The following is an 18,845-nucleotide window of genomic DNA, read 5'->3' on the forward strand; positions in this document are numbered from 1 at the left end:
ATGGAAATACGAAATATATTGATATAAAGTATAATTTTGTAAGACATGATAGCACAAAAAGAAGTGAATGTGAAATACATATCTACACATCAAATGATAGCATATCCCTCAACGAAACCCATAGCATGTGATGCTTATGAGAGACAAGTGAAGTCATTAGGTTTACATAGATACTAAGGTTATATTTGTCTTTCCCAAACATGTTCATGTAAATTCACATTGTTGAAGTTAATGTTGATTTATGCCTAATTTTCATTCTTGTTGGTTCATATACATATATCATTTTTTTTAAATGTCGTGTACATAAAATTTTGAGGATAAAAAAATATGTCAAACAGACAAAAAGGTTGGCCTATTCGCACAGGAAATCACCTCTATTGTCTAAATGACAAGTAGAGATGAGACAATTATAAATTAGTTATTATCAGAAGTGATGATAATAGAGAGCTGAAAGTTTATAATAAGAATGTTGTTTGTTAGATTGTATTTAATCATATGTGATTAAAATGTGTTACTCTGTTTCTAATGCCAGATGTGAGTTCTGAAGAATAAAATGATGAGTCGATTTGTGAACTCAAAGTTAGACATGAGTTGTCTGAACTATCATCCGCACAGCATTTATTAATGAAAAATATACGTTCCATGGGAAAGGAGTACCATGTATGCATATAGTGACCCACAAGGGCAATACAAGTTTAGTCTCTACTTGCTATCGTGTGAAGCCTTGAAAATTATAAGTAATTTTTCATATTGTACCCTCATGACTTTAATCAGTTTCTTGAGATTCAATTTGGTGTTTGCTATCTTAGTAGGTTTCCAAGAGATCATATTTTATTTGGTCTAGCGGACATTACTAGAAAATCATATCATGCTGAGATTAAGAGATTTATGAGATGAGGAAGATCATTGGATATTATCACATCAATTTTATTCATTGACGTCCTTTATGTTTGTCTATGAGACAAGTACATAATGATGAACTCAAAATTAAGAGAAAGAGATGATGAGAAATATGAATGTGATAAATGATCTAGGGTACTGCATACTAAAACCTACTCTAAGTTTCATTGATCGAGATGCTGTATATTTCTAACAGATGTATAACAACGAAGCTCTCAAAGTACGCACTGGTCACACAGTCTTAATGTATGAAAGTTAAAAAATAGGAATAAGAGTTGATCCACTATGTGTGAGTAGGAGATGAAGGAGATTGGACAGGTCACCCATGTGGGTCAACTCGGATCCATGAGAGATTAAAGATATATAATTATGTATTATATATATATATATATATATATATATATATATATGAAGGAAAAAGACACAACTATTTGAATAGTTATGTTCCTTTAGGATTATAAAAAAGGGTTCTCACACGAGAAATCAATGCATCTTTTCATTCTTCGCAAATTCAAAAGAATAGACATTTCTTCTATTTCTTCTCCTTTTTCTTTCTTCAATTCTAGAAAAGTTTCAAGTGAAGATTCTTTGAAGATTTTGTTCTACGAAAAACGTTGTAACTATTCTGTGACAAGGTACGATTCATAGATTGTGACTTTATATGGTTTAGTTCGTCTTTGTATGTGATTACACTTTCTGACCAGTAAAATAAATTCAATGATCCTGCAAATTGTGTGTTTGATTAGATTCTTCACTTATATTTGGCTTGACTTGATTAATTTTGAATACATTATGTTTATAAGGCTGACAATCACGTTTGTCCCGCCTTTTTGCGTTGTTTTAAATTTGTTTAGACGGCCTGTAAGATAAATCGCTAATACAAAATACTTCACATGTGAGTACTAATTCAATTCTTTAATTGCTTGTAGATTTCGTTTAACAAAAAAATTCGAAACAATTAATATCAACAGTTTTTCACACTAGTTTTGTTTTAATTTTTTTGGTAGTTTCAGATCTAAATAATTAGGCTCTTATATTTAGAAATAACGATGCACAATTAGAGAAAATAACCATGCTCTAATACCTTAAGAAGCGCGGTGGGCCCATAACCCACAAGCACTAGAAATAAGAACTTGATTCTGATACCATTGCTAAATAAAAATAGAACAAAAAATTGGATGGTGTACCTTATTTTTGCAGCGGAAATCATTGAGTTTGCTATTAAAAAAAGAAAAGGAATTATCCAAAACGACTACGTCTTTCTTGGAATGAAGTATACTTCACAAATTTAAGAGACTTTTTATTCTGTGTGTTATTATTCGTTAAGAGATCAAAGAAATCGTTCTTTTTTTCTTGACATTGATTTGTTTATAAAGAAGTGATCACTTAGAGAAGTTATAACTTTTGTGAGAGAAGTTACAACTTCTCTTTACCTTATCTCTTTCAATGGATCGTATTGGGTCAACCCACATGGGCGATACACGATTCAATTAATATCCAACATCTCTCATTTTCCTCAATGGATTAGTCCCAAGTTAGCTCCATACAAGTTAAATACATAATTCATATCGACAAATAGTTTGTGCGACGTGCAAGCTTCAACAACTTAAGCATTTTTAACGTTTAGAGATTTTACAGGATTTCAACATAGGAATTCAATCACATGCGGAAAGGAACTACTATGAATATGAGGATACTATTACTCTCAATGACCCAGACTTCATTCACTGCTTTATTTATTACTTATCTAATTCCTCATCCTCTTAAAGAGGTAAACTCGAGATCATGTTTAACTTTATATACACAAATATTCTCGACACCTATATGATTAGCGTAAAATTCAGCTTGTATATACAAGTTAACTTATTCATTTCAATTGTCTTCCCTTTCTACTTGAATCTATCTATTCCAAATCAACCGCTTTCCTAGACATACACTGCATTGTCGAATCATTCATGTATATTATTGATATGCTAAAGTAGCAACACCGATTGAAACTTTAAGAAACAATCAAAGGTCAAAGGATATTTCAATGAGAAGTTAATGTACTTTTAGGGTCTCACACAATGAAGAAGTAGGGAACCATTCTTTCATTAACCCATTGAATGCTAAGCACACGTGGTGTGAGACACATGCTACGGCGTTTTCAACTTATATTGAAGCGTTTGTTTCATTCTTTTAGTCATTCAACATTATACAGATCTTGGGCTAGACACCTCTAAATGTCTAATATGAGTTTCTTTCTTCAGTGATCCTCAAATTCATGTTCTTAGAAAAACTCACATATGATTTTACAAAACAAGTCATAATATGGTAGTGAAATTCATCTGTTCACATTTCTCGATGTAATGAACGATTTTTCGTGTGAGAGAGTCAATCTTGCGACTTTTTCGACACTTTATCAATACAATACTATCACATGAATACGAGATATGGACATCTTGATTTCATAGTCCAGTTACTTGTAATTCGATAAAACCCGTATTTGCTATTCTAATCTTATTTCTAGCTTGCTGAGTATAAAAAAACACATGTTTATTATCGGCAAGTTTGAAATAAAATTTGTGGACTTCGTTTACTCCAAATAAGATGAATTAGGCATATTTATTTGATTGAATAGTTCAGTTCTATAATTATTTTTAATAATGTTCACATTTTAAAAAAAAATTAAAAAGGGGAGAGAAAGTGAGAGAATTGGACCGACAAAACTTTTTCTTTCAAGAGAGGAGATTTACACATAAGCTGGTAAAGCAATTATACCGTTTATTAGCAGCAATCATAGATCATCCATTCTCCTCTTTCCTTGTTCATCTCTCCCTATCTAGACTTGAATCTATAATTATAATTATTTTATTTTAAAAAAATCTATATGAGACATAATTTTTTTGGTATAACAACTAATTCTGAACTAATTAGTTGGTATAAAAAATTACAAGTATAATTATTTTCATGCACGTAAAATTCTAACAATAAATTATTCAAAACAATGAAAACTAACATCAAATTGATTACCGATATAACTTGTAGAATAGACAAAGAAAAATTGCACAAATGATTTCCTAACCGAAGAGCTCATATCAGATTAAAGTACACAAAAATAAAAATTTTAAAAAAGCAAAGTTCAAATTCTGATAATTGTTGCCAAGATATAATGCAAAAAAACAAAGAAATACTGTATGAAAACTTAACAAAATCATTGAGCTCACACCTAAAAGAGTGGAAGAGGAAAAAAAATAAATGAAACAACATAATTAGAAGCTAAGAGGGAAGAACATGATTTTGGCTAGGATGATATTTATATCACCATGCATATAATCTAAGATGCATTACTTGTGTATCCTTATTATGAAGTTAACAATATATAATATGCAGTCAATTAACCAAAAGAAAAAAAGACAACCAATTAACAAAGAAAAAAATTTAAACAATACAAATTTATATTAATCAACTCAATAGATTCTAAGTATAAGAATTTAATGATTTTTTTTCCTCTCTTTTTACTTATTTTGTAACCTTGAGAGGAAATAGTACTACCATTGACCAAATCAAAATTAGAAAGAACACACTAACACAGAGAAATAGGAAATTCCAAAATACCTTCTCCCCCTCTCTTTCTTTCTTTCTTTTTTTCTTTCTGTTCAATTCCTCCAATGTCAGAGACTGGGAGGGAGTAGCAATTCATCTTCCATTAAAACATCGTCAGGTTTATCATTTTTCAAATTTCATTGATTCATTACCACTTACATAGATATGATGAATTCATTACACACACATATGTGTGTGTTTTCGTTTTGAAACTGATTCAAGAATCCCTAAACGTTTTCCATTTATAAGGGTCTCAGCTAGTTTTCTTGATTGAGGTAAAAGGAAGAATAAAGGGTCTCCCATTCAAATGCCATTGTTCTCGGAAGAGACCCCAAACTTCAGATTTGAAGCGATCAAGATCGTTAAATTTCTTTCCTGTTGGATCTGATGGTGAAAAAAATACCATTGTATTCGGATTGTTTAAGGAATCAAGAAAAGGGTAGTGGCATTGTTGGGGGTGCTGGGAATGTGGAGGATTGGAATTGGGATTGGGTGGTGATTGGAGTTACAGGAGGAAGATGCAGCTGCACTTCTCACCTAGCATGAGAAGTATTACAATATCGAGCAGCAATAACAATGGAGGGTTTGGTGAATTAATGAAGATCAAAGTCGCACCTCGCCACTTCTCCTATAGAACACTCTTTCATACAATACTTTTCCTAGCTTTTTTGTTGCCTTTTGTCTTCATTCTCACTGCTCTTATTACCCTTGAAGGTGTCAACAAGTGTTCCTCTTTTGGTACTAAAAATCTCTCTCTCCTTTTTTCCTTTACACCATTCACCTTACACTTAGCTTCCTCATCCTGATGTATTTTACACCATTGTTGATGTTTTCCTTTTCTGGTTATTTTTCTGTAGATTATATTTTGTATTGTGATTCCTTTATTTTATTTTATTTTTACTTTCATCAATTATGTTATCAACCCCGTCTAGTTTGGGATTGAGGCAAACTTCTTCTTGTTATTGCTTCATCGATAATGCAGTAAAGGTGTTTTTATTTCTTAGTTTGGATCGTTGCCAATGTTATTGAAGCCGTGTTGATTAATTTGACATCTGGATTGTGTAATATTTTGGGGGACGTTGAGTTCTTTCTTTCCCTAGCTTAGTCATGTCTTCAACTTGATGGCAAGTACCCTCATAAAAAGGGAAGGGCGGAGATACTGATAAATGAGTTATAACAACTTATTGCAATCCTTGACATATTTTTGATTCAACTTTGGTAGCAGATACATGATTGAATTCAATTCATGGATGTGCATGCATGTCAGAGCGAGGGTCCCCGGCGTGGGGTGGGGGGATGCTTAGTTATACTTTTAGTTGTTTCAACCTGTGGTATCTAGTAAACGCCAGCTTAGGTGTGTAGGGTACTGTGTTCATCTTACGTATGTAAGAAATGCTAACTATCTGTATTTCATAGTCTAGAAAATGTTAATTGTTGGCACATGCAACTTAGAGTTATCTTGAAGCACAAGGACCTTTGCATCACATTTCCTGATCATGTCTTTCTGTTGTTCTTGGATGTCGTTCAGTGGTCTTCTTTCTGTTCCGTGGCAAAAAAGAAGACCCTATTCCTGGTCAGGTTCTTTTGGGGTTTGGAACCCTGCCTCAAAATACAAGTGTGTATAAGGATTCTGTTCAATCTGTTTTGTTGAATTTTGTTTTGATGCTTGTAATAGCTGCTTCTTTTGGTTCCTCAGTTTTACTTTTGACTATTGTTAAATCACACTTTACTTTTCATTTGTTACAATTTAGCTAAAGTACTGGCAAACCTTAACTTTTTAATCTTGTTTAATCGATATTCAGATTGTTTAGGCAGACGATTGGGACCAAAGCTTCTTGGACGAACTGATGATTCAAAAGTAAATAATAATCCTCTATATTATTTATTGCTGCTTTGTCGTGCCATTGTTTTCCAGTTTGTATTAAGCATTTATGCAATGATGCAGATTACTTTTATAAATCAATGTGTTTGTCATTCTTTTTGTTTCAGCAGAAACTGGTAAAGGATTTTCTTAAGATCCTCAATCAAGTAAACTCTGAGGAAGCGTCATCTGTTATGAAGCTCCCAGAGTCTTATGCTCAACTCGTTTCTGAAATAAAAAATAACAAGTACAGTGCAAAAGAATTTGCTTTGATGCTGAAGGGAATGGTAAGTGCAAATAACCACTCTCTCTTTTGTTTGTGTACAATTGATTTCTAGACATATTAACTTGGTCTGTGCATATGCCTTTTATGTCACACTAGCCTACTGGTTTTGAGCGTTATGTTCACTAGGAGGGCTTCGTTGAGTTAATTCCCGTTCCCACTTTGAATTTTAGCCAAAATTAATTAAGAAAATATGGATGAGGATTGAAAATGCATGGAGTGTCACAATATTTGCAGAAAGTCCGCTCTTCTTGTTACACATGGGCTTGTTGTTTCTTGCAATTGAAGAAAATGATTCATAATGTCATATTCCTTGCATGCTGTACTCTTTGTTTGTTGTACAATGAGCTTGTTGTTCACTTGTACCTCTTAGCTAAACTTTGCTTCACATTGTTTGCTTCTGCTGTTTTGCAGATGGAGAGATCTGAAAGGGAGATCAGGGAATCAAAATTTGCAGAGCTGATGAATAAGCACTTTGCTGCAAGTGCAGTTCCTAAAGGCATTCACTGTCTTTCACTGCGGTTGACTGATGAGTACTCCTCTAATGCTCATGCACGCAGACAGTTGCCTTCTCCAGAACTACTCCCTCTGCTTTCCGAGAACTTGTTGCACCATTTTGTATTGTCAACTGATAACATCCTAGCTGCTTCAGTCGTGGTCAATTCTGCCGTGCAGTCATCTTTAAGGCCTGAAAAAATTGTTTTCCATGTCATCACTGACAAGAAAACATATGCAGGGATGCACTCCTGGTTTGCTCTGAATCCTGCCTCTCCAGCGATTGTGGAAGTTAGAGGTATTCATCAGTTTGACTGGTTAACCAGAGAAAATATTCCAGTGCTTGAAGCAGTTGAGGGTCATTATGGGATTCGGAAATACTACCATGGAAATCATGTAACTGGTGCCAATCTCAGTGATACTACTACTCCACGATCTTTTGCCTCAAAACTGCAGGCTAGAAGCCCAAAATACATTTCCTTGCTCAATCATATTCGCATATATTTGCCAGAGGTAACACTTACAACATAATTGCCTTCCACTTTGGTAGCATTAAATTTATTTAAATGAAATAGAAATGTCCAAAGCCTTACAGTCTCTCATAGACACATGCAAATGTTTACTCTATTTGGTGAATGGCCACTGGTTTTGGTCTAATATACCCAGGAAAGATTTTCCAAGATAAAAGTAGAGTCAAATGATAGGCATAAGTGTGAAAACGGAGTCAAAGTTTGTATTGCTTAAGCAAGTTGCCAAGGACTTGTCTTTTGACTGTTCTTTGTTATATGAATCAACCTTAGCTATAATTTGATCAGTTTAGCATAAAATGGGTTTTAGCTAATTTTATCTGACATTTGAGACTTTCTTGTTTATTTTATTTCCAGAGGTTATCCGACATTTGAGTATACTTTTTATTTATTATATATATGTTATAGATAGATAACTGGAGCCAGTAGTCTGTTTAATGCTTATCCAATTTGTATTGCTAAAGGGCTCAGTTTTTTGTGCTCCGCAAATCATTCTCATTTCATGCATGCCAATAGGATTGAAATTTCCATGTTTTGTGTAGAACTACATAGCACCATAGCTACAACTAGCAATTTCAAGGCTTCTGTCAGCATGCAATACCAAAGCAGTATGAGCAAACACTATTACCCTCAGATTTGAATTTGTGTTCAGCTGTTATTTTAATTTTTCAGTGTGAAGTACATCTATTATCATCCTTTTTTTTTCTTTATTTTACTCTTCTATTATCAGTAGGGAGGGGTGTGTCTATTTTCAAGAATCAGTTTGGATTCATGCCATAACGATCAACTATAGAAGCCATCCATCTTGTAAGGAATCTGATGGAGAAATGTCGGGATAGGAAGAGGGACTTACATATGGCGTTCATAAACCTTACAAAGGCCTACAACAAAGTCTCAAGGGAAGTCTTGTGGGGATGCGTGGAGGCAAAATGTGGATCAGTGGTCTACATTATGGCGATAAAGGACATGTATGAAGAAGCTAAAATGTGGGTAAGAATGGTGGGAGGAGACTCGGAGCACTTCTCTATGGAGATGGTGTCACATCGAGGATCAACTCCTAGTCCATTTCTATTTGCCTTGGTGATTGATGAATTGACGCGAGACATTCAAGATGAGGTGCCTTGGTGCATGTTATTTGTGGATGACATAGTACTGATTGATAAAAGGCGCAATGGAGTTAATGCTAAGTTAGAGGTGTATAGACAAACTTTGGAGACTAAAGGGTTGAAGTTGAATAGGACCAAGACAGAGTATGTGGAGTGCAAATTCAGTGATGCGATACATGAGGTAGGTGTGGAAGTGAGGCTTGAGACATGAAATATCCCCAAGAGAGACAAATTCAAGTATCTTGGGTCTATAATTTAGGAGAGTGGGGACATAATCAGATATCACACATCGTATTGGTGCGGTATGGATGAAGTGGAGCCTTGTCTCTGGAGTCTTGTGTGATAAAAAAGTACCACTAAAACCTAAGTTGCGCGGACCCTTCACTTTCGGTGCCGCACCCGTGTCAAATTCTCCAAAAATACACTAATTTTGGAGAATCTGACACGTATCCATTGCCATTTTTGAAGAGTCCGGGCAACATAGACTAAAACTCAAAGGTAAGTTCTATATAATGATGGTTAGACCGACATTTTTGTATGGACGGAGTGTTGGGCAATCAAAAACTCCCATATCCAAAAACTGCATGTTGCGGAGATGAGGATGTTGAGGTGGATGTGTGGTCATACTAGGAGAGATAAGATTAAAAATGAGAATATTCGGAATAAGGTGGGAGTGGCCTTCGTGGTGGATAAGTTGAGGGAAGCGAGACTGAGATGGTTTGGATATGTGGAGGAGATGCATAGACGTGCTAGTGAGGAGGTGCAAGAGGTGGGTTATAGAGGGGACGACGAGAGATAGAGGTAGACCGATGAAGTATTGAGAGATGATAAGACAAGATACGACGCAACTTCAGGTTACCGACGACATGACCTTGGATAGGAAGGTCTGGAGGACACGTATTAGAGTAGAAGGTTAGTAGGTAGTGTAGTGTTGGATTGCTTAGGGTGTTTGGTGTTTGCCATTGTACTAGTTGTATTATTGTAGCTTTTGTTTTTGATATTTATCATTGTTTATTATTGTTTTTGTGAGAAATATAAAATAAGAATATTATTGAATTATGTATCTACATTATTACACTGAGATTTTATTTATACACACTATAATATTACAATACCTTTCTAAGTAGGATTGTATATACTATTCCTATTACAAATATGATTCTATATACTATTCCTATTCCAAGTAGGGTTTGATATACTATTCTTGTTCCTATTTCTATTCTAACACTCCCTCTCAAGTTGGTGCATACAAATCATATTTATCAAGCTTGTTACAGATGTAATTAATACGAGGACTGATGAAAGACTTGGTGAAGATATATACAAGTTGATCACTCAACTTCACAAATTTTGTAACAATATTTCCTGAGAGTATTTTTTCTCTGACAAAGTTACAATCAAAATCGTCGTGCGTAGTCCTTTCATGCAATACTGGATTTGATGCAGAATGTCGACAAAACACAAAGTGATCAAATCCATTATGAGTCATGCCAAACTCCTAAATTACTGTGTTGAATTTTCCCAACCAAGTCCATTATGAGTCATGCCAAACTCCTAAATTATTGTGTTGAACTTTCCCAACCAAGCTTGGAAAGACTGTGACCTGCACAATCGACATACAAAGTTACTAAACTCTCCCTGAGCAATCAAATCAGGTGGTTGCTCCATATAGACTTATTCATCGAGATCACGTGGAGAAAAACATTCTTAATGTCCACTGATTAAGAGGCCAATGGCGAACGACAACTATAGATTAAAAAAAGGCGGAAAAATGCTATTTCAGCCATGGGAGAGAAAGTATCACTCTAATCCCAACCCAAATATTTGAGTATACCTTTTTGGCAAAAGTGATCTGTCTAAAACAATGCATCTCCCGCCGAAAAGTGTTCAAAATCTAGTATAAAGTATATGGATCGCCTCGAAATCAAGAGACTAGTCGATATTGAACAAGAAAGTCATTGGACAACTGGCCAAAATAGGCTCACGCACCACCCCATGGTACTGATGTGGTCGTTGGAACCCTAGATCTAGTTGCGCATGAAGGATCTGCGATCGGCGACGTTGGTTGGCCTTTGGTTGCCGGAGACATTGTACCTCTTGGTGGTGTTGGTTTTCGCACAACATTACCGAAAAGGGAAACTAAGTAAGTCACCTATGATGAGTCGTCGAATAGACGTACGGAACTACGTAAATCAGAGATGAGGAGTCACTAGAGAGATGCACAATGCTATGCAACTCAGATATGAGAAAGTAGTTCGGAAAGATGCATAGTGCTTCACATATCAGATATGAGAAAATAGACACCAGAAAGATGCATAGGTTCTACGCAAATTATATATGAGAAAGTAGTCACCGAAAAGATGCACGGTGCTATGCAAATAAAATATGAGAAAGTAGTCACCGAAAAGATGGGCGAAGCTACGCAAATCAAATATGAGAAAGTAGTCACTAGAGAGATGCATGATGCTACACAAATCATACTAAGAAGCCATCGGAAAGAAGTACTGTGACTATTTTCTTTGTCCCAGATGCTTCTCAAATTAGTCTTTCTAAACATGATTATTTTTCATACATATAACATTTCTCCAACTTTTGCTAATAGCTAACATAATAATTGGCCAGACGGATGACATATATGAGTCATAGCCGTCTGTCGGTTGCCGAAGCTCTTTGATTCTCTACTAAGATCGTAGAAGCTCTGATACCATGTGAGAAATATATGCAAAAATATTATCAAATTGTGTTTCACATTATTACATTGAGATTCTATTTATGCACATATATTACAATCCTTTTCCATGTAGGATTGTATATACTATTCCTATTCCAAGTAGGATTTTATATACCATTCCTATTCCAAGTAGGATTCGATATACTATTCTTGTTCCTATTGCTATTCTTACAATTTTCAATACCCTATTTAAGTATGTTGTTTACTGTGTTTCGATTATTGCACTTTTTGTTATTCTTTTTGTTGTCTTCTAGTAGACTTGGCACCGTTTCCTTGTTACCTGCTATATTTTCTTCACTGTCTCCTTTTTTACCTGGATTTGCTGCACTTGAGCTGAGGTTTTTTGGACACAACCTCTTTACCTCCACGAGGTATTGGTAAGGTTTGCATACATTCTACCCTCCCAAACTCCACTTGTGGTATTTCACTGGGTATGTTGTTGTATTACTACAAGTGTTGCAGCCCAAGTGCTCTTTTATTCAACTAAGCTTACACTTTTATGCGGCATTCAACAACACTTTCTTGTTTTCTTTTCTCCTTTTTTTTTGGGTACACTGGAAATATTAAAAATGATTAGAGTCTTTAGAAAGAAACACTGCTAAAGTTCGCCATGAGAAGAAACTCCATACCTTTGAGTGCCTTTCCCCAGATTATTTCTTCAGCATTCTTGTGCCCTTCGTTTGTCAGAAAGTTGGTACACTAGTCGCCTTTCTCGAGATGTGTTTAATAGAGGTCTTGTTGATCATAAATATTACAAAGTCTTCACTAATAGCCTTAAGAGGATGGTGTAGTATTTCCTCATCCTTAATCAGCTTGACAACAAGTATCCCATTAGCTTAGTACAGTTAGCCCTTTTTTTATGCTCCATAATTCTGCTGTGAGGCTTGTCATAGATTTCACCTTACCTGAATACCCCAACACCCATTTTCTGTGATCATCTCTAAAGATCCCTCCAAAAGCAGCATCTTCAGACTGTGTCTTGACACTATCATCTTTCCTTTTTCTACCTGCTATTAGCAAGTTTTATCATTTAGTTCTTTTATGTGACATTTACTCACCTTGTCTGTGTTGATATACTCTTTACTAACCTGAGATTCTATGGTGTTGTATGCAGCTCTTTCCAAACCTTCATAAAGTGGTTTTCTTGGATGACGATGTTGTGATTCAGCGTGACTTGTCTCCATTGTGGGACATTGACCTTAAGGGAAAGGTGAATGGAGCTGTTGAGACCTGTAAAGGAGATGATGAGTGGGTGATGTCAAAGCGATTCAGAAACTACTTTAATTTTTCTCATCCTCTCATAGCAAAAAATTTGAACCCTGATGAGTGTGCGTGGGCTTATGGGATGAATATCTTTGACTTACATGCATGGAGAAAGACAAATATAAGAGAAACTTACCATTCATGGCTTAAAGAGGTAGTCAGATTTGGCATGGTTTATGGTTTTTTTGGTCTAATCTTGCAGTTTTATGTGTTCCTACATCTATGGGATTATTTTTCAATCATGCAAGAGTTCTGAGCTTGTATGCTTCTTGCTTATGTTTGTCTTTTGTCTGATGTGCGACTTATTAAGCTTTTTCTTCTGAATGTTCTTCTAGATCACACAAGCATGTCCTAGTTCAGCATTTTCTTGTTGCTTTGGATGCTATTAAGTTTACTATTGCACTTTTCTGTTTGACGTCAGAAATGTAGTGATTAAGAAGTTTAAAGCTGTAATTTGTATGTTTCAGAGTTTTGTTGTTTTTTGCTGTCTTAACTATTGAAAATACAAGCTGATGAAATCAGGACATGCAATCTTCAAATTACATATCACCCCCTAAATGGGGTTGGTGTACATTTAGAGTTGGGGTGATTGGACTCTCTTGTATTATGCGCCATCCCCTCATTTTAAGCAAGCAGCACAGTGATCAATTATTGTAGCTCCATAAAGAGTTCAATACTTCGGATGGCTGACATAGTGCTGATTCAAGTTGAAGAGACGTCAATAACTAGTCTTTGACAAATATCTCTTTTTCTTTTGAGAATAGAACGCCATGTGTTATTAATCGAAACCCTTCAACTTTGTGATCTTTTGTAGAATCTGAAGTCAAAATTGACAATGTGGAAACTTGGAACACTACCTCCTGCTTTGATTGCATTCAAGGGTCATGTTCACCCAATCGATCCCTCATGGCACATGCTTGGCTTGGGCTATCAAAATAAGTCCAACATTGATAAAGTGAAGAAGGCTGCTGTAATTCATTACAATGGCCAGTCCAAACCTTGGCTGGAGTTGGGCTTCGAGCATCTCCGTCCTTATTGGACCAAGTATGTAGACTACTCTAATGATTTTATCAAGAATTGCCACATATTGGAGTAATCTATAGGTTGCACTTCAACAACACCACAAAGCAGGAATCCAGAAGTTACAGACCTTTTTCATTCTATGCAACTCCACAATCGAATAGAAGAGGAGATTCTCAGACTGGCTGAATTTGATCAGGTATATTCAGGTTTTCGGATTTGCTGCTTTTAGCTCACTTCTATGAAGACAACCTGCATTACTAGCATGGCTATGAGATTCGTTCTTTCAGTCTGTAAGAAGTTCATCTATTTTTTTAAAAATTTTTTTGTCAAGAGAAAAAGGACATTCTTTTGCGCCTCTTAGATGTTGGTATTGTTTAGGGGCATATTGGTGCATGGCAGAAAATACTTATCATTTGCCATTGGTGGTAGGAGCTGTTATTGAGAAGAAAACCCCAAGATTGCAGGCCATGTTGAAAGCTCTCCTACTTTGGACCCCCTTAGATATAGAGATGATTCTTTTATCTTAAAATATTAATTTTTTTTCTTTATATTGTCGGTCATCACCCACATTCAACTTTTATTACTTGATTAAATTATCTCTATTACACCAGACTGAAAGTAATGGAGATTCTGGTAACAAAGTCCCCTAGAATTTGGGAACTATGACATACAATTATGTGCACAAAAATTCTTTTAGACTTCTGATTCTTCAAGAGATTTCAATTGTTTCTATGTTTTTCGTAGTAGCATAAGAATACCCAAGTCTAAATTTTTTCTTTTATTTGAACCAATACGAGGCAAACAAATTCAAGCAAAAACGATGTTGGGTAACAAGTACATCAACCAAAATATATATGATAAGACAAAATTAAATAAATCATATGAGACATCAAAATCATGCCTAAAATCAATAATGTAAAGCTTCATAAACTCAAGTAATATAATGCACTTGGGACACTCGTGTTCCCTCAAAAACTCTTCTTTTTCTTGAAGCATAAAAATCCTCTCTCCTTGTTGTAAAACAATGCATAATAGTAAGCAATGTAGTAATTCAATTCAGGTTCATGTGGAAATAAGCATGAACAACAACTTCAAGAATTCGAAACATAGGAATTTAAATTAGTCCTAAAGCGTCTAAGATTTTACTTGAAAAGGGTGGGAAATGATAGGATTACCCTCATTAAAACCGGCAGAAGCTGTCTCCAGGTACCTCCTATGGTATGTAGAAGTCTCTAAGGACCGTAGGATCCCTCTCACAGAGACTTGGCACACTTAAGGAGCTCACTGGAATTGTAGGGTTGGGTCTAGGGTACCTTCTATGGGTCGTAGACCCTCATACGAATCGTGGACCCTGGTCGTGGGAATGGTCTGAGGATGGGGTTTCAGGACTCTGGTCTATGGGACCTTCTACGGTCCATAGAATCCTCTACGGATTGTAGGGTCTCTTCTTCCTATACACTTGGAGGTTTCTGAATATCTGAGTTTCTGAAGCTATTCTACGTGCACCACCTACGGATCGTAGGAACTCCTACGGACCCTAGAAGCCACTCTTAGGGAGAGTTGAAGGAAGCTTAATTTTTCTCAAGTCTAGGAGTGATCTATGAACCTCACCTACGACCCATAGCTCTATCTACGGTCCATAGGTGCTTGGTCGTGGATCAGAGTCTTGAAGAATTCTTCTAGAAATTGGGCTTTTTCTAAGGAGTCTGAGCTAGGTTAGTTTGGGGGTGTTACAATATCTATCCCTTGGGATTATTCATCCTCGAACGATGACCAAGCTAAGTATTTACACAAGGTACAAATGCAATGCACGAATTTCAATACTCAAGCACTTAAGAAGACACTAAATCTGAAATAGGAAAAAGGAGTGTTACCTTCAACATTATCATTAGGAGGAATGAATAGATGGGAATATTTAACTTTCTATCATCTTCGGCTTAAAATGTAACCTCTCCAACTAATTGGGTTATCCATAAAATTTTGACTGAAACGACCTCTTTAGTTCTAAACTTGTGAACCTGAGGATCAATGATCTGAACTGGAATTTCCTCATAAGACAAGCTGTCCTTCACACTAGTGCTTTCTGTAGGTACAATGAGCGAAGAATCTCCCAAATACTTCTTAAGCATAGAAATGTGAGATGATAACTCTAACTCATAAGATACATTACCAACTCTCTTTGTAATTTGGTAGGGACCAATGTAACGGGGACTAATCTTTCCTTTCTTTCCAAATCTCATAACACCATTCATGGGTGAAACCTTCAAATATACCCAATCATTCACCTCAAGCTCTTAGTCTCTTCTCCTAACATTAGTGTAGGACTTTTGACGACTTTGGGCGGTTTTCAACCTCTCTTGGATGATCTTCACCTTCTCCATAGCTTGGTGAACCAAGTCTAGCCCTATCAACTCAATTCACCAACTTTGAACCAATCCATTGGTGATTTGCATCTCCTCCCATAAAGAGCCTCATATTGGGCCACTTGAATGCTCGAGTGATAACTGTTGTTGTACACAAACTCTATAAAAGGCAAGTGATCATCCCAATTACCTTTAAATTAAATAACAAAAGCTCTCAACATGTCTTAAAGAGTCTTAATCGTACGCTCTGCTAGACCATTTGTCTGAGGATGGAATGCGATACTAAGATTCACTTTTGAACCTAGACCTTTGTAGAATGACTTCCAAAACTGAGCGGTGAAAGGAGACCTTCTATTTTAAATGATGGAAAAAGGAATTCCATGAAGTCTTAACTATCTCACGAATATATAATGTGGCGTAATCTTTAGCGGAGTCTGTAGTCTTAACCGACAATAAGTGGGTTGATTTAGTCATCCAGTCCACAATCACCCAAATTTAATCATGCTGTTGAAGAGATCACGGTTAACATGTAATGAAGTCTATGTTGATGATGTCCTATTTCCATTCTAGAAGTTCTATTTTCTGAGCTACACCACAAGGTCTTTGATGTTCAACCTTGACTTGTTGACAATTCCGGCACTTAGAAATGAAGTCTGTAATATCTCTCTTCATGCCACTTCACCAATAGACTTCTCTCAAGTCATGGTACATCTTGGTGGAGCCTAGATGAATTGAATATATGGAGATATGGGCCTCTGCCATGATTCTGTCTCGGAGATCATAAACATTCAGAAGACACAATCTACCTTGATATTTCAACACACCATCTCCCCCTTGTGCAAAAGCCAATCCTTTTCTACTTATGAACATATTCCTTTAATTGAAATAGGATAGGGTCTTGGTATTGATTCTCCTTCACTTCTACATCTAGTGAAGATCAACCCCATTCTGAAGAATGACACCACCTTATTTTGAGTCCACAAGGCAAACTCCCAAACGTGCAAGTCTATGCACTTCCTTATCCAACTCCTTCTTTTCTTCCTCTACATAAGTGGTACTCCCCATGGATAACCTGCAAGAGCATCAACAACAACATTAGCTCTACTTGGGTGGTAGAGGATGCTCATATCATAGTCCTTGAGAAACTCAAGTCATTTCCTCTATCTCAGGTTTTTCTCTTTCTTACTGAAAACGTAGTGAAGACTCTTATGATCAGTAAACACATCGACATGTATGCCATAGTCATAGTGACGCCATATTTTCAAAGCAAATACCACTGCCGCAACTCGAGGTCATGAGTCGAGTAGTTTCTCTTGTGGATTTTAAGTTGTCGAGAGGCAGAAGCTATGACTTTACCTTTCTGCATCAACACACAACCCATTCCAACTCTGGACGCATCACAGTAAATAACAAAACCATTTATTCCCTCAGGTAGGGACATCACTAGAGCAATAGTCAATTTGGTTTTCAACCCCTAAAAGCTTTTGTCATTCAGACCATTGAAACTTAGTCTTCTTCTGAGTTAAATTAGTCAATGGAGATGATATGAAGGAGAATCCTTCTACAAACCTTCTGTAGTAACGGGCCAAACCCAAGAAACTCCTTATTTCAATTGGGAATATGGGTCTAGGACAATACTTTATTGCCTCTATCTCTTACGAATTAACTCGGATACCTTCACCAATAATGTGGCCTAACAATTCCACAGATGCAAGACTAAACTTAGACTTAGAAAATTTAGCATACAACTCCCTATCCTTGAGAGTTTGGAGAACAATTATTAGATTGTTGGCATACTCTTCCTCTTTTCGAGAGTAGATCAGGATGCCAACAATGAGCACGATAACAAACATAGCAAGATAATGTTTAAACAACCTGTTCATAAGATCCATGCTGCAAGAGCATTAGTCAAAACAAAAGGACATAACAAGGAACTCATAATGATCATAATGGGTCCTGGAGACTGTCTTCGGGATGTTACTTTCTCTCACTTTCAACTGATGATAACCGGTTCTGAGGTCTATCATAGAGAAACAAGTGGCACCTTGAGTTGGTCGAATAGGTCATCAATTCTGGTAGAGGGTACTTATTCTTTAAGGTGACCTTGTTCAACTGACGGTAGTCAATACACATTCTTAGGGACTATCTTTCTTTCGCACGAATAGGACAAAAGCGCCTCAAGGTGAGACACACGGTCTAATGAAATCCTTATTAGCAAGATCTTTCAACTTCTCTTTTAAATCTTTCAACTCGGCTGGAGCCATTCTATATGGAAGAATATAGATAGAATGAGTATCAGGAACAACATCTATCCCAAAGTCTATCTCCCTGTTGGGAGGGACTCTGGGTAGATCCTTGGGAAAAACTTTTGAAAACTCATTCACTACTGGAACTGACAAAAAGGATGGCGTCTCTGCACTATTATCCTTTACTCGAACAATGTTGTAGATACACCCCTTGAAACTAACTTTCTGGCCTTAAGGTATGAAATGAAACGACCCTTAGGCACTACTGGACTACCCTTCCACTCTATGACTGGCTTATTAGAAATTGGAATTTGACAACTCAAATTCTACAATTGACCGAGGCATAACAAGTATAAAGCCAGTCCATACCTAGAATGACATCAAAATCTACCATATCCAACTCAACTAAGTCGGCTGTGGTGTTTTTATGATAGATGGGAACTATACAATCTATATAGACTT

The 18,845-nt window shown here is 36.2% G+C and overlaps 1 protein-coding gene across 6 annotated transcripts in view; it reads left to right on the forward strand.

Annotated features, from left to right (window-relative positions):
• The first annotated feature begins 4,444 nt into the window (after positions 1-4,444).
• Positions 4,445-18,845, forward strand: part of LOC129895723 (probable galacturonosyltransferase 13) — a 45,186-nt gene continuing 30,785 nt past the window's right edge. For 2 of the 6 annotated variants that reach the window (XR_008767835.1, XR_008767837.1), the window contains exons 1-6: positions 4,445-5,223; positions 6,288-6,343; positions 6,475-6,633; positions 7,044-7,637; positions 12,603-12,905; positions 13,566-13,970. Coding sequence is in view for 2 of the 6 variants with exons in the window: in XM_055971477.1 (XP_055827452.1) it covers positions 5,004-5,223; positions 6,288-6,343; positions 6,475-6,633; positions 7,044-7,637; positions 12,603-12,905; positions 13,566-13,847 (1,614 nt within the window). In the remaining 4 variants the exon portion in view is untranslated. Of the gene's footprint in view, positions 5,224-6,287; positions 6,344-6,474; positions 6,634-7,043; positions 7,638-12,602; positions 12,906-13,565; positions 14,482-18,845 lie in introns of those variants that run through there. The other 4 variants (XR_008767834.1, XR_008767836.1, XM_055971477.1 and 1 more) reach the window with 4 other exon arrangements.

The sequence above is a fragment of the Solanum dulcamara genome, chromosome 7, assembly GCF_947179165.1.
Source record: "Solanum dulcamara chromosome 7, daSolDulc1.2, whole genome shotgun sequence".
In the NCBI taxonomy this organism is placed as follows: domain Eukaryota; kingdom Viridiplantae; phylum Streptophyta; class Magnoliopsida; order Solanales; family Solanaceae; genus Solanum; species Solanum dulcamara.